This window comes from Polyodon spathula, chromosome 4 (genome assembly GCF_017654505.1).
Source record: "Polyodon spathula isolate WHYD16114869_AA chromosome 4, ASM1765450v1, whole genome shotgun sequence".
Lineage (NCBI taxonomy): Eukaryota > Metazoa > Chordata > Actinopteri > Acipenseriformes > Polyodontidae > Polyodon > Polyodon spathula.
In genome coordinates this window covers 42,455,158-42,481,454 of record NC_054537.1, presented here as the reverse complement: position 1 = coordinate 42,481,454, position 26,297 = coordinate 42,455,158, and the positions used below count along the sequence as shown (strand labels likewise).

At 38.1% G+C, this 26,297-nt stretch overlaps 2 protein-coding genes across 2 annotated transcripts in view; one reads left to right on the top strand and one right to left on the bottom strand.

The window, feature by feature from the left end:
• The window catches only part of LOC121313940 (DNA topoisomerase 2-binding protein 1-A-like), a 29,003-nt gene extending 20,952 nt beyond the window's left edge, over nucleotides 1-8,051 (top strand). Inside the window, exons 21-26 of the mRNA XM_041246714.1 lie at nucleotides 417-513; nucleotides 877-1,040; nucleotides 1,167-1,307; nucleotides 1,586-1,675; nucleotides 2,073-2,234; nucleotides 7,651-8,051. Of these exons, the coding sequence (XP_041102648.1) occupies nucleotides 417-513; nucleotides 877-1,040; nucleotides 1,167-1,307; nucleotides 1,586-1,675; nucleotides 2,073-2,234; nucleotides 7,651-7,797 (801 nt within the window). The 3' untranslated portion in view covers nucleotides 7,798-8,051. The remainder of the gene's footprint in view (nucleotides 1-416; nucleotides 514-876; nucleotides 1,041-1,166; nucleotides 1,308-1,585; nucleotides 1,676-2,072; nucleotides 2,235-7,650) is intronic.
• A 2,861-nt stretch (nucleotides 8,052-10,912) lies between these two features.
• Nucleotides 10,913-25,549, bottom strand: LOC121314553 (protein CDV3 homolog). Its single transcript, XM_041247946.1, has 5 exons — nucleotides 25,154-25,549; nucleotides 23,094-23,170; nucleotides 18,201-18,337; nucleotides 15,911-16,070; nucleotides 10,913-13,154 (listed from the first exon to the last, which is right to left on the bottom strand). Exons 1-5 carry the CDS (start codon nucleotides 25,334-25,336, stop codon nucleotides 13,025-13,027), a joined length of 687 nt encoding a protein of 228 aa, XP_041103880.1. The 5' UTR covers nucleotides 25,337-25,549; the 3' UTR covers nucleotides 10,913-13,024.
• Nucleotides 25,550-26,297: the final 748 nt, after the last annotated feature.

Below are 26,297 nucleotides of genomic sequence, written 5' to 3'. Positions count from 1 at the left end.
CTGAGGACATCACTCCATGGTGGGGCCTATCGGCAGCGCTGACGTAAAATGCTCATTGAATACCTACCTAAGGCATATCCCAAAAGTATTGGTTGGTGGTTGTCTTCTCTCTCAGAGAACCAGGGTTACGGTAAGTAACCTAACATTTCCTGACTTTGCGCTTCTGAATCAGCCAAGCTATTAAACATTCACTCAAGAGTTTGATTTAACGTCTGTGAATTAGGATAGACCCATGGCCATAAGAACCATTGGTGCCAAACATCTGATTTTCATGGCATGGTCCTACTGCAGTAGCTGAAGATTGAACCTTTTAAGAAACAGTGTTCCCCTAGTCAGTTTTTAAACTGGAGTTTGTGTGTTTTAATCATTTGAAATATAACAACTAAACAATCCTATTTGACTTTCATTCTGAGAAGAAGGAGATAAAAGGATTAAAGATCCAGCCTGTATTTCAGCTGTCTTCGCTTAACCCTCAAGAAAGAATTGACTGTTGCCACCTCATTGAAGAACTTGGTAAGATTATTATTCATGGTCTTTCACTAGATATTTTTTAGCAAAGGCATGTTAATAATAGTTTGCATTTTTCTTAGATTTTGAACTTTATCAGTGACATTTTTTGCCACACATTCTGTGTCATGGTAATACATTTTGGCTTGTGATTCATGAAGACATTTTTTACAGTATTCCAATGACACCTGTAATCTTGTACTTACTTACACCCATGCTATGGGATATGTATTTATTTACATACCTTTTTTTCATTCATTTTTGTATCCCTTGCCAGTTACAAAAATGTAATTGTAATTGTGAGACTGCTAAAGTATTTTCTTAAAGGTTCCTTCCAGATGTGTGATTGATTGTTTGTTTTTCCTGCAGGTGGGGTGGTTCTGGAGAAGCAGTGCTTCGATCCTAGCTGCACACATATCATTGTGGGACACCCCATGAGGAATGAGAAGTACCTGGCCTCAATGGCTGCTGGAAAGTGGATACTCCACCGGTCCTATCTGGAGGCATGCAGAGCTGTTGGGCACTTCATTGAGGTTGGAGTATTGAGCATTGTTTATAAAACAATGGAAGCAGTTAAATGTCAAACTGGTGACTCAGAATGAGTTATCAATAACTTTTCAAGCATTTTGTTTTATATCTGAATCATTTCTCCCTTACAGGAGGAGGATTATGAGTGGGGCTGCAGCTCCATCCTTAACGTTCTTCCTGGAATAAATGCCCAGCAGAGGAAACTTGCTGTTTCTGCATTGAGATGGAGAAAGTTCTTGCAGAGGCAAAGGGAGACCAACAATAGCTCAGAGGCATGGAAAATAGTGTTGCAGAATACTGCATTACATATTTTAATAAATGCAATTAATAATGTTACAGTAAAATATTTCTAATATACATATGTAACAAGACTTCAGACCATGTCCCATGCCCAGAAGCAGCAACTCAGGATTGGTCTGTGAATACTGTCATTTTTCTAGCGGCTCATAGAAGAAAGTACAGTATAATGCACAGGCTTTTCTGTAGTATTAAAAAATAGATAAGTAAGATTAATATGTATATATGACTCTTTTTTTCCCTCTCTCTGTAGGGAGCTTTTAGTGGCTGGAAAGTAATATTAAACATTGATCAAGCAAGAGATGCAGGATTTAGACGACTGCTGCAATCTGGTGGAGCTAAGGTGAGACATAATTCCAATATAGCCACCACTTTGGTACTGTAAGATGGTCTTGTCATTGTCTGCAGAAAGTAGATTTTATTTAATAGTTTATTTTATCTAACACATCCCCCTTGGGGACTTGTCCCTCAACATAACAGGTTGCAGAATGCCTGCTGCTGTGTTAGTTTAAATATGCGCAAAAACAAAGATAGTGCTTGGTTTGGTTGGTGGTTGTGACGGGGACTTGGTAGAAGTGTACTGTCAGTTGTAAACTAACGACAGGACATTCTCACATGACATGTTTATTAATGAATAGTTTTATATTTCTTTATTGAGAATAACATTTTTTTTTACATATGTTCAAGGTTATATATATAAATTCAGGAAAATGTTTTCCTTTTTTGTTTTTTGTAAATAGGTTTTTCCAGGTCATTCTCCATCTATGTACAAGGAATCCAGTCATCTGTTTGCGGATTTCAGCAAACTAAAAGCTGAGGATCCCAGAGTAAATGTGGTGGAGGCTGCTGCTCAGAAAGTGAATTGCCTTAAACCAGAATATATTGCAGATTATCTTATGCAGGTGTGTAAATTAAATTAATTTAAGATAAAATACACAAAAAAAAAATTACTAGATTGTTTTTTCCTGCCAACCACAAACTAGTTCAGTGAATGTTTACAAGGAATACAATGTACATTATACATACAGTAGCACACATTTGTGTAACAATTGCTTAAGATTAACGATTGTAACAAAGTAGATACGGGCCACTATCGGTGCACTATCGCAGTTTTATAGCAAAAGGATTAGAACCTCTATCTGTCAAAGTTAGTTTTGTAAACTTTTTAAAACCGAATTGTATTAAACAAAAAAATGTATTTGAAAGAACGGTGCTCCCGAGTGGCGCATCCAGTAAAGGTGCTGTGCAGGATGTGCCCTATAGCCTGGACGACGTTGGTTTGAGTCTGGTCTATTCCACAGCTGACCGTGGACGGGAGTTCCCTGGAGGCGGCACTCAATTGGCTGAGTGTCGCCGGGGAGGGGGAGGGTCTAGGTCGGCCAGGGTGTCCTCGGCTCGCCACGCACCAGCATCCCCTTTAGTCTGGCCTGGCACCTGCGGGCTTGCCTGTTAGCTGCCCGGGAGCTGCGTTTTCCTCCTACGCTGTAACTCCTGGGTGGCTGCATGGTGCATGGCAGTGTGTAACGAAGCGGCCGGCTGACGGCACACGCTTTGGAGGACAGCATGTGTTGGCCTTCATCGCTCCTGAGTCATCGCAGGGGTGGTAGCGGTGAGCTGAGCTGAGTATTTGAATTGACACCATTGATGGTGAATGAGACATGTTGACTCAAATGCCTTTAAGGGTTCACTGTAAAATGTATCTTAGCCTACATATTAATAATAATAATAATAATAATACAGTAAAATATTGTTATTATTGGTATACTACTGTAACTTGTATAGTTACTCTGTTCAAAGGGAGAAAAGCAGGTTTGATGGTTATTAATCTAAATATTATTTTTTTAATAAATACCTAAAACTACAGTTTTAGCAAACAGTCCCATCCCCTTTGATTCCAATGCAATAGAAGTACAGATATCTGAACGATAAAGCATTGCGCTATAGTATATAGACCATATTGTTTGCCATGAACAATTTGCAATATTAGGTTATTTGTAGAGCCCTGTGAATTTAAAAAAAAAAAAAAAAAAAAATTGTAGTTTTTTTTTGTTTTCACAAATTTAGTTTTATTACATATACACATTAATACAACTCAAATAGATGTATATCAATAATAGTATACATGTTTTATCTACATACATATTTATTAAACATCCTTTTTTTAATATATAAACATTTTGACACACAGATCTCGCACAGAAAAATAATTTAGTTACCATAATTTCTCATTAGCTGCAGTGACTGTAATGTACAGCCCCCCACTCTCTAACTGCCTGTTTACAGTAAATACTGCCCATGCCCTCTATAAAAATACAAGATAAAATAAATGTGTTTATATATATATATATATATATACACACACACACACACACACACACACACACACACACACACACACACACACACACACACACAGTACTGTGCAAAAGTTTTAGTCAGGTGTGAAAAAATGCTGTGAAGTAAGAATGCTTTCAAAAATAGACATGTTAATAAATTATATTTACAATTAACTAAATGCAAAGTGAGTGTACAGAAGAAAAATCTAATCAAATCCATATTTGGTGTGACCACCCTTTGCCTTCAAAACAGCATCAATTCTTCTAGGTACACTTGCACAAAGTCAGGGATTTTGTAAGCATATAGTCAGGTGTATGATTAAAAAATTATAACAAGCAGGTGCTAATGATCATCACTTCAATATGTAGGTTGAAACACAATCATTAACTGAAACAGAAACAGCTGTGTAGGAGGAATAAAACTAGGTGAGGAACAGCCAAACTCAGCTAACAAGGTGAGGTTGCTGAAGACAGTTTACTGTCAAAAGTCATACACCATGGCAAGACTGAGCACAGCAACAAGACACAAGGTAGTTATACTGCATCAGCAAGGTCTCTCCCAGGCAGAAATTTCAAGGCAGACAGGGGTTTCCAGATGTGCTGTCCAAGCTCTTTTGAAGAAGCACAAAGAAACGGGCAACGTTGAGGACCGTAGACGCAGTGGTCGGCCAAGGAAACTTACTGCAGCAGTTGAAAGACACATCATGCTTACTTCTCTTCACAATCAGAAGATGTCCAGCAATGCCACCAGCTCAGAATTGGCAGAAAACAGTGGGACCCTGGTACACCCATCTACTGTCCGGAGAAGTCTGGTCAGAAGTGGCCTTCATGGAAGACTTGCGGCCAAAAAGCCATACCTCTGATGTGGAAACAAGGCCAAGCGACTCAACTATGCATGAAAACACAGGAACTGGGGTGCAGAAAAATGGCAGCAGGTGCTCTGGACTGATGAGTCAAAATTTGAAATATTTGGCTGTAGCAGAAGGCAGTTTGTTAGCCGAAAGGCTGGAGAGCGGTACACGAATGAGTGTCTGCAGGCAACAGTGAAGCATGGTGGAAGTTCCTTGCAAGTTTGGGGCTGCATTTCTGCAAATGGTGTTGGGGATTTGGTCAGAATTAATGGTCTCCTCAATGCTGAGAACAGGCAGATACTTATCCATCATGCAGTACCATCAGGGAGGCATCTGATTGGCCCCAAATTTATTCTGCAGCATGACAACGACCCCAAACATACAGCGAAAGTCATTAAGAACTATCTTCAGCGTAAAGAAGAACAAGGAGTCCTGGAAGTGATGGTATGGCCCCCACAGAGCCCTGATCTCAACATCATTGAGTCTGTCTGGGATTACATGAAGAGAGAGAAGCAACTGAGGCTGCCTAAATCCACAGAAGAACTGTGGTTAGTTCTCCAAGATGTTTGGGCCAACCTACCTGCCGAGTTCCTTCAAAAACTGTGTGCAAGTGTACCTAGAAGAATTGATGCTGTTTTGAAGGCAAAGGGTGGTCACACCAAATATTGATTTGATGTAGATTTTTCTTCTGTTCACTCACTTTGCATTTTGTTAATTGATAAATATAAACTATTAACATGTCTATTTTTGAAAGCATTCTTACTTTACAGCATTTTTTCACACCTGCCTAAAACTTTTGCACAATACTGTGTGTGTGTGTGTGTGTGTGTATGTGTGTGTGTGTGTGTGTATGTATATATATATATATATATATATATATATATATATATATATATATATATATATATATATATATATATATATTACATACTGACCTACTATTGTGGGGCTGTCATAATAATTGCACATACAGCAATCTACCCATAAAAAAAACCAAAAGAACGTAAGAATTGTATTTCAATTCCATTGCACTAAAGCAGTATACAACAAGCTCAGATTTATCTGTATTTAAACACTAAGCAAACAGATTCATTCAAAACGTAAACACCATTTGCACCACTTGAAATAAAACAAAGAATTAGCATACTAATATAAAATAAGCAAACAAGCCATATTTTCCCCAAAAGGAAAAGCAATAAACAGCTAATGCTTAACGACTGTATCTTCCGAAACAATTTGTTCCAAATTATTAATCTGCGCAAGTGCTAGTCAGAGCTTCTGTTTCCATTCAGACTGTGTCTGTGGTAACGGCTGAGCCTTCACAACTACGATTGCAAGTATTTTTTGTATAAACCTCTCAATTTAAAAATGTCATTCTGTTTTTGCTTTATAATGATTTTTCATTTTATTTTGTTTTATATTTGCATTTCGTTTTATATGTTGCATTTTGTGTTTATTAGTTCTGTTTCGGATTTGTGAAAACCATCTGTATGTTTTTGATTAAGATCAGGATTCGGAAAATGCAACGTTGAACTTTCTTTGCATTAATCCACATACACCGTACTGTATCTACGTTGGATTTAGTTTAACTTCCTGTTTGATCAAATGACAGTAAGTGTTGGGGTCGGGTCGGGTGCAGTTTATATATTATAATTCGGGCTCAGTCGGGTCAGTGTTTTATTAGTGAGTGGATTATGGCGTTTATTTTAATTTTAAGCAAGTATTTTTTTCTTCCTCTGTGCAAGTGCTTCCTAAAAGTCAGTTCCTGCTTTACGATTTTTGAAAAACCACTTGCCATGCACCATAGGTTCTTTGAGAAACAACCTCTTAATATCATCACACAAACCTGCTTATTCGTTTTATGCAGCCTGTCAAATGCTACAGCATGCTTTACTAAGTTACCACAGGATATAATTAATTTCTAACGCAACTAACAACCAATAATCATCTCGGCTGATAAACTGACATTTTGTGCAGCCTGTCAAATGCTGCTGGGTGGTGCAGAGCCTAATTGATAGCTCTAATCAGTGGACAATTCATGCCTTTTTTAGATAATGACACAAACTGTTTTGTTCCAGTTAATGGTACAAAACGTATTTGTCCTGTAGTAAACCTATATGCCTTTATATAAATGTAAAGAATGACTAACTATACAGCATTAAAACACTGCTTTTTAATTCGCCATTTTATTTTTTTCTCGCACTTGTAATGCAAACGTGAAACTCTGTTTATATCATCACCGCTTTATTTCACAAATTATGTCTGCACAACAATCGTGATATAAAGCAGGTTCATCTGTATATAGGCTGATGGAGTAAAAACATTAAAATTAAAATAATCAACAGGAGAATGTGTCACTGGAAAGCGTATGTCTAAATCCACAGTGTACGACATTGACTTGTATTCAGCAATAAGAAGTCCATGTGGCTTTGAACAATGCAAATCTTGCAATATATTACTGAAACATGACGGCAAAAAGACAGGAAATTCATCTCTGCAGCAGCACACTGAAAAGTGAGTAAGATTTGTGTAAGATTTGTTGCTGAAACTAAATTCAGCGGTTTGATGTGATAAAGACTTGTCCAAAATGAGTATTTGAATTTGCAAGAGCATCTTCTGTGAGGCTATTTATGGTAACAAAGTTTTCAGGAAGCCTGCTGTTGTCATCTTTTAAGTCATGCAGGGTTGGATTACTTGGAAAGGAAGTAAATGAGATATGATTGAGAGGGATTTTATCTTTATTTACATTTTAACTGGAAATACTCTACACTGAAGGTACTTAGTTTCAATGGCGTATGTTTGGAATGTATTTGTGGAGATGGTTGGGTCGGGTATGCAGATATTTCAAAGGTCCCGGGGCTCAGATCGGGTTCGGATCTGTTTGGTCGGGTCGGGTTCAGATCGGGTTTTAAATTAAGGCCTGGGCAGACCTCTATTTCAGTTGTAATCTGTGACAAACCAGTCTGATAGTACCCTCTAGTATGCAGAAGATGCAGGACAGGTTAAGGCATCAATTTTATCGTGGAGCATAATGCGCCATACACCGCTATTTTTATAGCTGGCCATGGCTACAGCTGTTATGTCCTACTATCAGCATAGAATATCTAACTGTATTTTCTTTTGCGTTGTAGGATCCACCTCCTGCAATGGAAAACTACTGTCTGCCAGAAGCTGCACAGTATCTGCAAAATAGGTTGGAGCCAAGTAAATGTATAACCTCTTGCAAACGGAAAGCTTCTGGAGATGCATCAGTAGTGAAGAAGTCCAGGATAAACTAAAGATGTATGTATTCATATTTGCTTTTGTCTGAGACAAATTTATAGTATATCAGATTTTGATCACCAAGTCATTGAAAAAAACAATATTTATGTGGGCTATAGTTGTGAAAATAAATAATTGTATCATTATTTTGTTTGTTTTCCAATATGCACTGTATATTGCTACACTTTTTAAAATTAAATGTTTGTCAGCTTGTTTGGTAAGCAAAACATGTAAATGAAACCATTGGTTAGTATGACACCTTTTTAATGAATATTTTTGATGGTGTTTTGTGTAGTGAGTCAGTTCACTTTCTGAGTAACAGCTGGTTTTCAGGGACCTAAGGCAACTTTGCCACACAACTGTCACCAAACCTTTTAACTTTGGTCACACAATCCCCATACTAGAGAGAACCACAATTCAGTAGTGTGCCAGATGTATTCCATGTATTCATTTTGACTGAACAAACCCAGTAATGGAACTTGACTAATAAAAAAAAATAGAAGACAGCTGTGTACTACTAACATGGCCAGAGGTTAAAACAATGTGGTAGTAATGGGATGACGACTGGCTCACCTGCTAGAAGTGCAGCTGTATGGTGCACAGGGTGAGTCATACAGCGCAGGTTTGCATCCTGGTTCTGGCGCTCTCTTGAATTAGGGAGGCAAAACATAGAGGGACTGTTTCTCCTCATCATGCTACAGCTAACCCTACTGGCCAGGTGCCCAGTGAGCTCAAAAAATGGACACCTGCAGGGCTGCCCTTTGTCCTCCAGAGGGTGATAGCTCCCTGAAATCCACTCTCGAGTTCCTGGGTGAACAAGGACACTTCGTCACCTGATCAGAAGAAGCCCGCTGAATTTCGGGTCTCCTGTGGGGAATTGCTGTGGTGAGGGGAAAAGCGACTGTGAATTCCAAATTAGGAGAAAAGGGGGGGCAATAATTGAACACTCTACAGTAATTGTATATCTCCACAGTAGACAGCTGTGTACCAACCATTAGCTCCGAGGTCAGAGTCATTAAACCTCAACCTCACTGCATGGTCTGGACAGGGCGTCAGTGTTGCCATGCTTCACCCTGGGTCGATGCTAGATGTTCAGGTAGGACTGGAGCATCACCAGCCACCGGGCTACCTAAAACGCAGTAGCCACTTGCATCCAGGGTGAAGGGCAAAGGCCTTTGCAGCTGGGCAAAGGCATCCCCATGTTCGGCAGCCCACTGGAAGTGCCGACTTTTGTCCAGAACGCAGTGCAGGGGGCTAGCGATGGTTGCAAACCCCTTCACTAATCTCCTGTAGTAGGACGCGAGGCACAGGAAACTGGAGCTGCCGTGTATTAGCCAGGGTGAGCCACTGCTGTACAGCAGAGACTTTCCCAGGATCGGTAGCGATGCCCTCCTTGCTGACCTGGTGACCAAGGAAGGTTGTTTGTTGCAGGAATAGGTAGCATTTGTTGGGGTGCAGCCGCAGTCTGGCAGCCTGGACCCTCTGCAGCACCTGCCGCGGATGGAGCAGGGCCTCTGTGAAGGTCCTCCGTGTGCACCACACGCACCTGTCTAGGGATGCCGAACAGTACCTTCTCCCATCAGCCCCTCGAATGTGGTGGTGGCATTTCACAATCTGAGCAGCATATGAACTGCCAGAGGCCCTGTCTGATGGAGAAAGCAGTCTTTGGTTTGGCATCAGGGGCAAGCTCCACTAAGGTCCAGTGACATCGATGCGGGGAAGCGGGTAGGGGTTCTTCCTGGTGACTGCGTTTAGTCGATGGTAGTCCACACAAAAGCACAGGATGACTTAATGACTGGACTGACTTGAGCTACTGGGAGTGGTTGATTTTAATGGAAGAATTTATGCTTTGTTAAACACAAAGCCTGGAATGGGGAAAAAGCCCTAACAGTTGCAGTTCAAGTTACTTATCCAAAATGTTACAGCTAACTTGAAATATGCAACTGATTAAGAGCTGAAAACAAGTCAAAAAAGGTACAATTAAGCAAATTATCAGTTCAATTAAGGGTCTAGTTAAGTAATTGAGAGCTCTGTTGGAATAAAAACCAGCAGCCACAGGGGCTCCCCAGGACCAAGTTTGAGAAGCCCTGACAGATGGATTTAGAAGCACCAGGCATTATTTTTTTAAAGGAAATTCATAAAACAAACCATCAGAAATTTGCAAAGAAATGTGAACAGGAATATGAAGCAATTTTAAACAAAATTATCTGGTCCAATGAGACTAAAATGTAACTTCTCCCCAAAAATGGACCACAGTAGGTTTGGAGAAGAAAAGGGAAAGCCTCCATTGAAGAAAACCCTTTTACCTAGTCTTAATCCAACTGTTTTTCTGTATGATTATATGGATGCTCACTGGTAATTGAACAATTTTTTCAACAGGTGTTTATGCTGCCATTCAATGATTTCTAAACTAATGTATGGTAAACAAAGTGTTTTAGTTTGCATTGTAAATTTTAGCATTGGCAAAGACAAAATGTTTCTCTACTTCAATGCCTTTAGTCTGAGGGGAAAAACTGTCATTGCATTGAAAATCTTGTCTGCCAAATCTTTAAGGTAACTGCAGCAGGTACAAGACTAAAAAGCACAAAATACCATAAACCTGGTTTGATTTAATACAATTAATTTAGGTAATCCATCAAATATCTACTAGAAGTCATTTTGCCAAAAACCTGAATAGTTTATTAATTTATTCAAAAGGCATTATACTTGTAAACAAAAGGGAAAAAAGCCATCTGTGAACACTTACCTTACAAAGCTGTCAGAACAGTAATTTAGGCTACAGTTAACCCATGTCCCACACTAAATTGCTGGCAATTGTAGTGTTTGTTTGTGTTGTTGCACCAATTTGAAATTTACTTTTATTTGTATTTACAGTCAGAACTTGACAGACAGCACAGAGAGTAGGCCTACTCTCCTGCTACTCTGCAATAAAGGCAGAATGTAAACCAAAAAAAAGGCTCTTGCTCTACCTAGTAAGTAAATCACATTACGTTAATATAATATGCACGTGTACATTTTGTTTCAGAGGACTCATGCATGGCTTTAGTACTTTGACTATTTCTTGGCATTTTTTAAAAATTTTATTAGATCCTCAGTTAAATAAATACAATGAGACAAGAGTGCACCAAAGACTCGAGTAAAAACTGCTGAAGTATTGCAGATTTATTGAAATATTTATTTCTACAGTTGCTCTGACATTGCCACAACACATGTCCCAGAAAATCAAATTAATGGACAATATCTTCTGCACAGTAGACAGGGTAAAATAATTTTGTAACATCTGAAAGGTTTAGTTGCAGGGAAGAATGAACTTGTATTGCAGGGAAGATTAAACTTAAGGCCTGATGTTAATGCTGAATCAAAGATCCATCCATCCTAAAAATCAATTCACTGCAGTGTATCTTCAAATCGGCCCAAATCAGTATCTTATATATATTTTCTATTGGCAACAAAGAATATTCTACCGGATAAAAAAATATATGTACTGGTTCTTGCTCAAATGTAAATTCACCAACTAGTAAAGATTAAAAGGAGCTCTCTCAAATATTCCACTTTATCACTTATTTGCTCAAAAGCCCAAGACCCGACCCCCCCACCCCACCCTCAAATTGTATGGACCTGGTACAAAGGTTCTATTCATATGTGTGTGTGTGTATATAATTTTTTTTTTTGGGGTGGCAGGGGGATTTAACATATGCTAAAGTTCTGTGCAATTAGTCACCCCACCCCCCACCACACCCACAAGCATTCTTAATAAAACAGTGCCAGCAAAAAAAAAAAAAAAAAAAAAAAAAAGGGGTGTCACATAAAATCAATCAGGTATGAAGTCATAACCCTATTGCACTCCAGTAAGGTTTTGTATTTCACAATGTAACACTAGGTCTTCAGCCAGGCTGAAAAAAACATAATTGAAGTTTGATATATAAACTAGCCTCTACAGGCTCTACCGAGACAGCATGTTTGTGTTTCGCATGGCAATTTAAAAAATATTAAACCAACACTAAAGACAGACGATCACAAGCTACCGCTCAAATAGTTGTTTTACCAAACAAGAATTGTTAAGTAAAACAGTAAAAGGAACAGAGGGTTTTAGCCTCAATGTTTCACCATACGGCACAGCAACATCAGTTGAAGGACCTTACCGATTGTATGCCCCAGATTGCTTTCTTTAACTGCGCTCAAAACTACAATTACACAACATGCAGAATTGTTTAGGATGTGCTTACAAAACTAACAATGCAGGAATTTAAAAAGAGGATGGCCATCAAAATGCAGGCTAACTTAACCTGTTTTGAACACATCTGATCTATATGGTGTACCTAAACCAGATTACAAGTGGGAGAAAAATAGCAGGACAGAGCCCCAGTAGGCACTTGTGAAAATGTTAAATTCGAATGCACCTTTTTTAATGTTAACCTCAATGCTTTACTGATTGAACAAAAAGAAACACTGGTTACATTTATATTCTGCAGATAAATCCAAACTACAGCTCTGTACTACTTTTTCCCCCCTCCCCCATTTTTAAAAGTGGTGTGCTCCAAGCAGTCAATTGCAGCCTATAAAATAAAAAGCAATATTATCCTTTGAGGACAATGCACAGAATTGTATTTTACAGTAAGGCCACTTAAACTGTTATCCTTGCAAGCAGATCATAACCTTTATGGCTGACAGTTTTTTACACCGTTCCACTCTTCGGCAGAATGTCTTCAGCTTTAAGTTTCACAAAAACTTATGAAAGAATTACAATCTTGAGGTTCCAAACAAGATGTGGTCAATACAGTATCCATTAGTGCACAGTGTACACTTGAGGTAGTGACCCTTTAAGAAGGCCCAAACTCCCACAACAAAACTGCCATGAAAATGTCCACCAATTGGCTGCGAAATGTTACAAAAAATAGTAGTTTGTAAAACTCCTTGTTGATTTTTTTTTTTTTTTTTGCTTGGCATTTTATAGCGAGAGTAAAAACATGTTATCTGCTACCACCTTCTTTACAAATATGATCCATAGTAGCCCCCCCCCCCCCCCCCCCCCCCAAAAAAAATGAAATAAATCTTCGATGTTCCAGTGCTTTAAAGCTAACACTTTCAAGATGGCCCTTACGGTTGGTCTGTGTCTTTCCCAGCTGAGTGTATTTATTTCGGCCCAGTTCTGCAAACGCAGATGTAATCCAAAGCTGTAGTTTAGTTACCATGGGTGATTAGATGGGTACCAGCATTCCGGAAAGAACAGTTGTGCACACTAAGTTACTTGTCTTCTAGAACAGCATACTGGTTGTCAAGCTGCAGTTGTTGAGATGGGCCTTTTCCTCCGCCTTCTTCTCTAGCTCTGTTTTTGTGTTTTACTGTCTCAAAAGTCTTCTCCATTTCCCGGTCTCTAAAACAAAAGAAATACAATACGTAGAACATAAAGAACTTATTTTACAAGTACAAATGAAAATGAGTGAATAAGAAATACAACTGTGTACAAGTCCTTATGTATATCTTTGGTAAACCTCTTCCGACAACCACAGGCTTGGTTTTAAATGTTAGTCAAGTGTTAAAGATGTTTGTTAAATATAGTAATATTAAAATAAACAAATTCAATGGCAAACATTTAATTGAAGACTTGTCTATTATAAATTTAATAATTATGGCTGTTACAAAGTAATACAAGTGTAGGCCCATTTCATATTCAATATTTTTTCTGTACAGTCTTACATTTTGGATTTATTTACAACTTTTGATCAGTTACAAAACATTCCCAATATATTTCACAAAAGACAAAAATAAATATAGTCCTGTTTCAATTAAATTCTCTGCTTTACTCTGTGGGTAGTTATAAAATGGGACTACGTTTTGTTCCCTTTTTTGACATAAGGATAATTAAAAAAAAAAAAAAAAAAGTTGCCCTAAAAATTGCTCTGGTTTTCCTTTTTCAAATCTATTGTTTGACCTGGATTAAAGCACGTATGGAGTTTGCGAAAAAGTACGTAGATGATATTGCAGACATGGAAAAAGGTTTTGTGGTCAGACGAGTCAAAAATTGAACTTTTCGGTCTAAATTCCAAGCATTACATCTGGCACAAGCCCAACACTGCAAATCACCCAGTCAACACTATTCCAACTGTCAAGCATGGTGGTGGCAACATTATGTTATAGGGATGCTTCTCTTCAGCAGGGACTGGGAAGCTTGTCAGGATAGAGGGGAGAATGGATGTTGCAAAGTACAGGCAAATCCTTGAGGAAAATCTGTTCGAGTCAGCCAAGACTCAAACTGGGGAGGTAATTCACATTTCAGCAGCACAATGACCCGAAGGATAAAGCCAAAGCCACACTGGGGTAGTTGAACAAAGAGAATGCCATTTTCCTGGCGGTCTTGATCGCTTTCTCTCTCTTGGAATCCAGTCCATTATCTCCTTGGTCCAGTAGTATGTTCTTGCTACATGTCTGGCCCACTGCCATTTCTTCTGCAATTCTTCTGGGCACATTGAAAAAATATCTCTTGTGTAATCTTCTGGTTGCATTTTGTACTCTTAAAATACCAGGTTTTGCTTCTTTTAGGAGTATTTCGCATTTTACAAGTGTGTTGTCACCTCCTGTGTTAATTGTTTAGTACTGAGACATCTAGTACGGTGTACTTCTTGTTGGCGAGTATGTACTTAACTTCATTCTTCATTCCGTTGGGTCCTCTCCATGTCCATTTCCTGATGGATTTTGTCTTTCACCCCTCTTGTTCCAAATTTGCAGACTGAATTCTCATCTTCTTGCTGGGTCCTATTTTGGTGCTGAAGTCACTGATGATTAACTTATAGTGGCTATTCCCATTTTCATGTAGTTCTTGTACTTCAAAAATATTATCATCCGAATAGCTTGTTGTTGGTGCACATACTTGGATGACCTGAAGTTCATACTTCCTTGAAACTTTCACTATCAGTCTTGCGGACCTCCGACACGCTGTCAATCTTTACTACGTTATTCTTGATTCTCTTGTGGACAATGAATCCAATGCCTCCTGTTCGTCCATCTGCAGTGCCTCGGTAGAAGAGAAGATATTCACTCTTGAGTTCTATCTAGTAGTCCATCTTTTCGCCATACTTTGCTTAATCCTACGATGTCCCACTTGATTCCTCGAAGTTCTTCTGCCACCTCGAAGTCTTGCTTCACCTGAAAGAGATCAGCAGTTGGACGTGGCCAGGGTCAGTGTTCTGTGGCAGCCTAAAATTGTAGCCTGGTGATTCTTAGCACCCTCTGCCTTCATGCCTAACTGGCAGCTGTCTTGGTTGGTGGCAATCCAGCCTCCGGGGAATGAGGGCCATGTTTCTGTCTGTGCTTTCATCATGGGGGGGTTGGCCATAACTCGCCAGGCGGGTTAGCAAGTGCCCCTTCCACTTTGGCCGAGTATGTTACTCAAGCTTTCACAGCATAATTGAACTTGCCAGAGTCAGGGGACCCCGCTGTACTTTATCTTGAGAACCCGTTGTCACCCTCCTGTCACTTGACACAGTGGAGGTTGGACTTCGATAGAGATACACACACTATCTATCTATATCAATATAAAATGGTGTTATTGGTAACGAATAATCTCAAACAATGTTCTTGTTTAAACAATCCTTCTGCACAACCATAGCATACATCTATAGGATGGGGTATCTCAACTGTGCGTGGAATATATTGAATAATGGGCAGCGGTATCTCACGGCATGCACTTCCTAGAAGCTACATCGTTACATGAAAACCTGTAGTCAAAACAGTGCATTAATTTTAACAAACACAGTGCTTGCCTGAAATTCCAATTTCCTCACATACCTTCCCATAATTTCTGTTTATTCTTTATCAAGATATTTCTTGTGTTGCTTCTCATGAAGAACAGGATATTCTGCACTGCTATAAAATCAGACATTACCCCATCTTGCCTGTGATATTTGGTGAGCAAGTCTGAATATAAAAACAGCAGTGAATTTATAATTCAAAACAGGAATGCCCCTGTGCCTACCTACCCACCACAACAGCAAAAGGTGGTAACAACAAACAGCACGTATACCAAAATCAAGGCAACAGAAAATGTAATGGAGTTTGATACTGACAATAAGCCTAAGAATCTACCAAGGATAATGATTCTTAGTTGAGACCACCACACAGGAAAAAACATACTTTTTGGTTTCTACGTGCTTGGCAGTTGATTGTAGAGATGGGAACTGGGTGTCACTGAAGATTTCGGGAGGTCCTTGTGCAGGCCCTCTCTTCGTTGTAGTCAGTCTGGCTCCAGGAGGTCTGTACACACCTGAAGGCTTTGGCTCTGGAACTTCATCTTCTACAAGAGACATGCACTTATCATTAGAACAAACTAGAAGAAACATTTAGTATTAAGAAAAAAAAAAAAAACTTGGTTTTGAACATCCTCTAAGACAATTCTCATGGTTATCACAGATTACAGATTTGTGAAATTAACCCATGATGTGTAATTCCCAGTGAAATTCCCATTTCTGAAAGAATAGTACACATATACATATTTTGTATCACTTCAATAAATACAGCAAACATTTGCCTTATTGACACTACATTTAGAACTGGCCAGCCAGTTTGTTTAGTTTGCTTCCGGTAAATGATTGAACACACAATAGAGTTGCACGCTTTCTTTAAAATGTCTTCAACAAAAGATCAGAAATATTTCTGCTAAAGACCGTGCTGTCCGATAGGAGACATTTCAAGTGTCTTATTTTTAACATTTATATTTTGTTTGCTATTTTAAAGATGGTGAAAACAGAATGCATTTAAAAAGGTGATCCTAAAATATTTCAGGTAAGCATTTAAATATTTAGGAACATTTGTTGTATAACTAGATAAAATTATGAATTTTAAATGTGACAACACTTATTTCTGCTTTAATAAATGTCTAAATTGCAACTATCTTGAAATACTTGTAGACCGTGAAATAAGGGTTACTGTATCACCTCCCAATGGATCAACCAACCAATCAACTAACTTCAAAAGCACACATTTTCCCAACCCAAAATATGATTTAATATCCGATTGTCAAAATAACAAAAACTGATTTTTTTAGGACCCTTTCAAAAGAACGCAGCAGTTTACTGAAAAATCTCTGCAGACGAAAACTGCTAGGACAACATGTGGTGCTGTGTTTTACATCCAGCCCTCCCACAGTGCCTACTGTAGTTGTGGTAACGCAGTGATTTTTGCATCCATTTACATGAGAATAACTTTCCAGATTATTTTTTTAAGAAAATAACATTAAAAATCAGAACTCGTATTCCCAACCTTCAACATGTTACCTGCTGTTGTTGATGGGGGAGGGGGAGACATATTTAACACACTTAATTCCAGCACACAAGATGCACAATACCACAAATATGCAAACGGCATATTTGAATTAATTTGCACTTCTAAAAATAGATATATTTTTTTAAAAAAACACTAAAATCATATTTGTTCAGGACCTAAAAAGTTTCTTGAGAAGTGCTTTACTCATGTAATTTATATGTAAATATGTAATTAACTGTTATAAATAACAGTAGTTGAAAATGAGCATACACCTTTACAAAATAACTGGATGTGAACTGAGCAACTTTCGGAGGCAGTGTTAAGTTTGACTTTGAAAATGTCCCTTATATCATAAAATTCGCAGTTTCAGATTGTTGTAGTCACCGAATACAAATGGAGCAAAGAATGGGAGTAGAAGCAATTTTTCAGATTGTAAAAAAAAAAATGGCTTTAACTAAATAAGGTCAACAATCCTTAGTAAGACATTTTGGAACCAACAACAGAGGCCTGTGTCATAATAATCAGATGTAACATTTTAAAATGAGGATGGTTGGTACAATGTTGCAATACACAATTGTTTACTTTTATACACATTTGCATTGTGCAATCCCCAATGCAGTACTTTTTGACCCCCTATCTATTCTATTTATGTACACGAAATGAAATGATTTCACATCCCCCACTCTTGCTTTGAAGACAGGTGTTACAGAACAAATTGATGTTCCAGGGTCAGAGGTAAAGTAGGTAAAGTAGGACTACAGTGGCACACTCTTCATGCTGTAGTAGGTGTGGTATGGTACCCAGTCCATGTGGTGAGAGGAATGTTTTGTCGTGACGTGTTACGTTTTGGAATAAAATGGCATCGCTAAACAAAGTAACCTTTTTCGTATATTGCGCTGTACTTGGATTTTGGACTGAACAGACTGGAATGATGAAATGTTAGAAGTTTTTTTTTTCTTAGCATTTTGAAACTGCTAAAAATTAAGAACGTCTCGTTGTATATAAACATTGGGTACTATAAAAGAAGACAAAGCTTGAACTTTTGATTACATTTGTTTTTTCCCCACATTGACTTGCATAAAACAGAATCTCTAAAATCATCACCTTAACAAAATCACAATGCCAGTTGGCTTTTAAGTCTTGTAATTCAAGGAGTACTCACCGACGGGGGCAGCTGCAGTAGGTGTTGGGGCAGACTTGTTCCAAGGGCCTGAAATTTTGTCTCCACCACTGATCATGACCATTTCCCCATCTTCACCCATTTCTTCCTTTTCATACTCCTCTTCCTCCTTTTCATCACTGTCAAAAACAGACACGAGTTTAGTTATCCTGTGACCACTTTTGTTACTTCAATGCAATAAAACGTCTCTACGTAGCAGTCATTAAATGGAAAATTTACAGACCAAGGGTATTTAGTGATCCCAACAGCTTTCTTGCATGCAATTATTCTAAAATTTTTATATTTAAGAATGGGCTGACCTGATACCGTATACCATGACTTCAAAGCGTAGAGCCCTGTGAACACAGTGTTGTGGAGAATACGGACGGAATTGCGAAATTCAAAGAAAAATTATCAGAAAATCAGTTTAAAATAAAGTATTATTAAAAAATCACATTGAAATAGCACACTGTTTGTATGACAGGAGGCTTCAAGAAACACACATCATGGGAAAGTATGAAAACTATTTTTGCACCTCTCAGCCACCATACATGACAGTGATTTTAACTGTTAAAAGGTGCTGCCTCTCATGCCACTTCACTTGCTAGCTACCGTTATCGCTTGGGGGAAAACGACTACCTATAAACTATTCTGAGAAGATAGTACTGTAATGACTACTGCTGAATGTGGTGTCTAGTTGCTGCATTTTTTCTCCAAAGTTCTCAGGGAGATATTACTAAGTGCCTTTTTATTAAATTAGAATAAATCAAAATATCCAGGCTTTTATTTACATTGCCATTACTTAACGAAAACACTAAATGTACTTTGAAATGTTACAGTTCAGCTTGTGTTGAAAAGAAACTACTAAAACAGCCTAAACTTTGATTTTTTTTTTTTAATTTACAATGTTCCTAGTTTGTTTATTACATTGTGCCATTTTTCTTCATATTTTTCATGCATTTCTAGCTTCATCATTGCTGTCAATGTATGAACACTTGTGGTTATAAAAAACAAAGTAACAAATTACAGATTTTTAAAACCGGAAAATCCGAAATTAGGAAAAAATTAATCCAAAAATTCAAAATAAAATAACGGATTTCATAGAGCCCTAAAAGTGCAGGCATTACCAGAGAGCATAGAAAATTGCTTTACATAAACAAGAATGTTTATGTTTGTTTATTTTTTTTATATATATATATATATATATATATATACATATATATATATATATATACATATACATACACACACACACACACACACACACATACATACACACACACACACACACACACACACACAGTACCAGTCAAAAGTTTGAGTACACTTGCTGGAAACTAGGTTTTTTTCATAACTGACAATGTTTTACGTCATATACGTTTCTGTAAATACTTGAAAATGAAACACATGTTACAATATACAAAACATAAGGCGTATCAAAGCAGTGTTCAAGAATATTATCTTGGAGTCCTCAAAATTGCAACCCTTTTCCTTAACAGCCTCACAAACACAAGGTATTCAGTTAACAAGTTTCAGCAGGAAATCACCCGACATGTCTTCCCAGCTCTTCTGCAGCAATTCCCAGAGATGTAGGGCACTTGTGGGTAGCTTTGCTTTGATTCTTCTGTCCAGTTTGTGCCATACAAGTTCTATGGGATTGAGGTCTGGAGACTGGGCAGGCCAGGTTATTAGACTGAGTTGTCCTTCACTTTCCTTCTTCACCAGATAGTTCTTGCACAACTTTGAGGTGCGTTTCTAGTCATTATCATGCTGAAGAGTGAAGGACTGCCCAACTAGCCCTAATCCTGATGGAACGGCATGCCTCTGAAGTACGCTATGCTAGCCATGCTGGTTGAGCTTGCTATGGACTTGGTAAAGATCACCAACTCTGTCACCAGCAAAGCAACCACAGACCATGACGCTGCCTCCTCCATGCTTGACAGTGGGAACCACACATGCAGAACTCATGCGCTCACCCTCTCTGCGGCTTACAAATACTCGGCGGTTGGACCCAAATATTTCAAATGTACCTGGAATAAAGTCAGTTTGGTGTGAATATAACTAGTTCTTGTCTCCTATATACATTAAGTAGGACAGATCAGCGATTTGGATTTTAGAACTGTTTGAATAAATTAGACTGCATAACACTTATATTAATGCAATTAATGCTCGCCCTCTAATCAAAACAGGCCATTATCGCACCGCTAATGTTATTTCATATTGCTTCACTGTTTTTATATATTTATTTATATTTAGGGCTTAACTTAATAATTTATTTGTCAAACAATTGGATATCCCATCACGCCTCTTCTTAAAGGCGTTCAGCCTCTACAAATGAACCCCCGATATCTCTCACAAGCACCTGGGTACATATTGTTACAATCACATATGATGTTTTTGGCGCATATGTATAGCTATTATGCACTATATATCACCTTACAGTAGATTAACAAAACGACAAAAAATTGACCGAATAATACCCAAAAATAATCAACTTTTTTTTAATAAAGTAGCCGCTGCAAAAATAGTATTAGGCAGTGGATTGCGCTGATCGCCGGCTTATTTTGACCCCTTGCATTCATTGTCACTATTTTTGCTTTAAAAGTAACTGGTTATTTGTTTTAGAGATCATTTAATGTTTTAGACCCTCGAAGTGCTTAACACAGAAAACCCGCATCTTCAACTCTCCGATTGGTTAAATGTTGTGTCAAGGCGTAACACAGCTGTCATGTGGTTCCAAGATTTTTTTTCACCCAGCAACGCACAACTGATCTAGTCTGCTAGAAGTGCAATCAATCCTTATTGTTAAAGGCACAGTAGCATCAGCAAGATGGGCAGATGAGGCTGAAAATGCCTGTAGAGAACTATCCACGAGTGAGAATGTTACCTTTTATACTGTAAAAATATAACATGGATTACATGGTGCTTTATGCATGGTTAATTCACAGAAAGTGAAATTTTTGCATCACTGTGCATTATAGAGAGGGAGTTAATTTATTTTGTATTTTAATCGGGTGTGTTGTGTCCCAAAGCGATTGGATAATCGATTCAGTAATTAAATTTTTTTTAACGCACAGTTAAAAACATTATTTAAGTTTATCAATGAAACTGCACTGAACACCCTGCCTTGCTATTTACAGTATTTCTGCCACAGACAATCAGTGGCCACGGTCTTCTTTTCCTGCTCGTGTTAACTAGCCATCCCATCCTACCAGCGAATCACTTTTGAAAATGCTTTTTAAGTATGCCCCTGTGTATTCACTGAACAAACAAACAAAAACAAAGCACGCCGCCTTGATCCCAGAGCAGGGTGACAGGCTTGCATCCTTGTCAAACAACATGTAAATAAATTGTGCACATTGAAGAAAACTGACCAGCTGTATATACTTTGTGCTGCTTTGGAGTTTTACAACTGTTACATAATGAATATTTAACAATATTCAATAACATTAAAAAAAAAAAAAAATTAAACAGAGAGCAGTGTTGTTAAATGCAATTTTGGAGTAACGATCAGCTGGACCTGTACAGCAGGTATGCATGTTGCGGTAAGTAAATCAATTTATTTGTATTATTATTATTATTATGGTGGTGATGATGTTTTAGGCAGGGATTTCCACATTGTGTGTTTCAGATAGTGAAGGTTAGATGATACAGTATTAACAAGATGCAATGTGTGATGCTGTAGCTGTCACTGAATATATAGTAAAAAAAAAAAGTTTTCATTAACTCGTGTCTAGTTTATATCTACATTCCAAAGTACTGTAATCTGTTTGGAATAAATATTTTAGTAACACTCCTGTAGTATGTTAAACATGCTTTAGGCTTGCTAAAAATGTCCCCCCCCCGACACTACCAATGCATACTTACCCCTTATGTTGGGGGGAGAGGAATGGAGCGACAATGTATGTGTGATTCGATATTTGGAGGCTTAACTGACAGCCCTATTTTAGGTATTTTTATATATAATTAGTTTAGTCATTGCCAATGATTTTTACCCAGTTTTCACCCCTGCAACCCCCTGCCGACTCGGGGAAACGGAGGCTGAAATACGCGTCCTCCGAAACTTGTTCCTGCCAGGCCGTCATTTTCCGCACTGCAGATCCACAGTGAAGCCATCAGACCTACAGTGCCGGAGGACAACACAGATCTAAATGGCTCTACTGCAGACTCGCAGGTGCCCTATCAGCCACAGGGGTCGGTGGACTGCCCTGCCGACCTAAGGCCTCCCTAGCAGGGCAGCGCTCAATTGTGTGCCACCCCCTGGGAACCCCCGGGCACGGTCGGCAATGACATAGCCTAGATTAGCCAAGTTATAGGGCACATCCTGCACACCACACGGAGCGTCTTTACTGGATGCGCCACTCGGGAGCCCCCTAATTTATAGTTATTTAATCACTCACAGGCTGTAACCCCCAACTCCACAAACCAGCCAGGATTTTTGTAAATAGCAACATATGTAATAAACAATAAACATTTTTGTCATCTGTGTCAATTTCAGGCAGAGCTTCGTGGGCAGAAAGGGTTGGCAAAGTGACACAGCTGAGAGAATTGTTATCCTGTCAGGTCAGTTTCTCAGCACACAGTACAGTAATTGCTGAGTAACGAGATGCAAACTGGTGATTGAGTGATCTGTAGGAGTGCTAACTAAAGGTGCCTTTGTTTATATATAAAAAAAAAAATCAAATTTATAACCAGATTTTTTAGGAAAATAAATTGTAAGCCTATTTTAGGGACCCTAACTGTTGTTGATTGCAACTTCAGCACTTAACATGAGGACTAGTAAGTTTACATCGGGACTAGCAAGTTTCAAAATGTACTAGTAGTACCACAATATTGTTAGTTTCTAACCCTGGACATGCAAATACATGATAGAAGTAATGCACTAAAATGCCGCACCTTAGCTGTAGTGCATGAACCCTCAGCCCAGAGTAGTCCACTTCCTTCTGCTCAAATTCCTTCCATTCTTCATCATCCTGAAAGAAAGAAACTGTTCAGAGCAGTGGTTCCTGGTTTTCATTCCAACTGAGCTTTCAATTACCTAACCAGGCCCTTAACTGAACTGAATTCATTTAATTAGACTTAACTGTTTTAGCTATTAAATAGCTGCAGAATTCAAGTTAACCATAACATTTTAAAAGTATCTTGAACTCTGTAACTGTTTAAGCAAAGTATCAGTTCAAATTAGGGTCTAGTTAAGTAATCTGCTAAACCAAACCACCGAAGTGAAAAGGCACCCTGATGGAGGAGAAATGAAAACACCTGAATGCTTTTGTAGGTATGAAAATTATATTCGTAGACACACAGAAACCCTTTTTCTTTTCATATACCAAATATACAGCTTCGTTGAACCAAGGTACAATGAATTGTTGAGAACGGGTCAGACAATCAATGTGGCTGACCTAGGATAGAAACCAGAAATTTTAATAGGGATAGCAGGATAGCTTTTGAGAATAACGATATCTATTAGTGCAAAACTGCAAAAAAAAAAAATAAAATAAAATAAAATTGAATGTGTAGTATTGTGTACCATGGACATTTTCTTTCCTAAGGGACTTCATACATTTGACATGCCAGGAAGGTTTTATTTATTTTATCAATCTTTTATTTTATTTTTTTGTCTGTCATTGAGAAAATGTTTAACCTCTGTTCTGAAGACCGTTTATTCATGAAGATACACATTATTCAGGAAAGTAAGATTACCCTCACCAATGGTGGGCGTTTCTGACTTAAAGGAGTGCTGAATGGTTTTAAAACCAAAAATCTATTTAACTTCATTTTATTAGTATTAGTAATTTTAGTATATTATTATTAGTAGGAGCACAGATTTACAGTAATATTGCCAATATATTCAAATACGAGCTGGCTATATACTGGTATCGACATTTATTGACATTCTATACATTCAAACATTTTTAAACGCATTGCGTAATTCCAAATTGTCCAATAGCAAATCCAGAGATTTCTGTGTAAATGGGTTTATACTGAACGCTGCATAAACTACCACTAAACGAAGCCATTGTACTACTTTTGTTCTTTTTGTGATATTCAAATATTACGTAACCATATCAAAATAAATTCTGATTTACTGCATCTCATCCACAATCATAAGACTTGTGTGTTTCTTATTAATGTTACACAACAGGAAGGGAGCTTTTAGTTTCCTCGGTCAACCATGTGGTCATCCATGATGCATCACTGCAACAGTAGTAGTAAGACACACGCACCCATTTACTTCGTAATCCACCATAATAAACATGCGGTCTGCTAGTGCTGCTTTTTCTGTTGATGCTGCTGGCTGCGTCCAGTCAACACATACCCAACCAGCAACCAGGCCTTCCGATTAGGGCTTTCAATCTCGTCCAGCTGGCGTTTACAATGTGCTTGTCAAATATGTAGCGATATATACCTCTGTACAAAGCAGGCCTCCTAAAGCATTTCGCATTTACAGCATCCTTGAATTGTTTAAAGGTCATGGATATTTCCACATATATACCAGCTTCATTAAACAGTGCATAAAATTACAGTTTTAAACGACTACAACATTTTAGATTGGAACATTTAATTTGTCATGTAGGCTGATACATAATTACTCCCATTTAAAAACAGATTATATTTTATTATGTAACTTTATTCTGTAAAATACTAGATTAAAAAGATACATATATTAAAGGTTGGAGGTTCGGTAAACATCGGTATTTATTTACTTATTTACTATTTTAAATTAATTTGGCCTTATCTTACGTCCAGCACCACTGTGTTGTGAAGACGTATGCTGCACAATCTGACTCGACTAGAATTAAAATGAAATAGAAAGCCATTGAAAATATCTTAAAAACCGTTCTTTCTAGAAACAAAGTATTATTGAATCCTGCTGTACTGCAAACGTAAAGAAATAGTTTATCTGGGTTTTTTGTCCGCTGCGTTCCCACTAATAAATATCCAGTGATGAATTTCACCTTTTCCTGCTGGGTATCCTGGTTCTCGTTTTTCGTCGATTTCTCTTTCTCCTTTTTTGTCTTCTTTTGCGTAATGAGTCCTGGGGCTACCGTTTGTTCTTTTCCTTTCTTCTTCTTTTTGTCCCTCTTGGCAAAGAAATCGTCCAGGCTCTTGTCCGCATTACCACACGTAATATCCGCCATATTCTTCTTTTTTTTTTTTTTTCTAAAAAAAATCTAAACACCAAAGCAAATTAAAAACGGACCTTTATTCCTATAGGGCTTTTCTTAATTAGGGTTTATTTTGCTGTTACTGAATCATCAGATAATTACTGTTAGATTTATTCACCCTCTCCCTCTCCCTCTCTCCAGTTAAGCGCTGACTAGCATGCTCCAAAAACCAACCGGATATACAGCCTAACACGTCAGCTAGCTAGGGCTCTGAAAATGTGAGTGACGCAGGATGTGAGCAATACAAGAGCAAGTAGTTTGAGAGTGAACCCATCCAAAGGCAGAACTACCGGGAATATGGTTGGTTGCAGCTCTTCACAAGCGTGTACTTCAGTGTCCAGCAATTTTTTTTTTGCTGGAGCAACAAACATGGAGAGTAGAGGAAATGAAACGTGGGAAATGGGACAGAAATCTTGCCACTAATACAGTCACGTGCCAAGTCTGTCGTTTTGGTCAGGGGGGTCCTGGTGTGTAAGTGCTTGATCTCCCCTCTTCGAGGACTTAAGAAACTCCCGAAAATTTAGATTGTCAATTGTAATACATTATTACCTCAAGTTAATTTTCAAAACAAGCGCATGTAATCCTAACACCACTCCACCGCAACACCCTTATCGCCCTTTCCTCTCACCCAAGACGCTAGAGTTGACCCAGCTGAAGTTAGACACTTCTTAATTATTCAATATAAAGTTAGACAAGTATTTATTATTCAGTGTTTATAATTTGTTTAACTGATTATTAGGGATAGCAGTGCTTTCTGAAGCAAAACAATGTAAATGTATTGCACCAGTGCAAATCAAAGGCAAATACCATTACCACTAAAAAGCATTTAAAATAAATTTAAAAAAATATTGATATTCCAGTTGTTTTTTTAGGCAATCGAGCCACTGTGTTACGTAACCACTAATACTACCATTTGAAAGAACAAGTATACCAA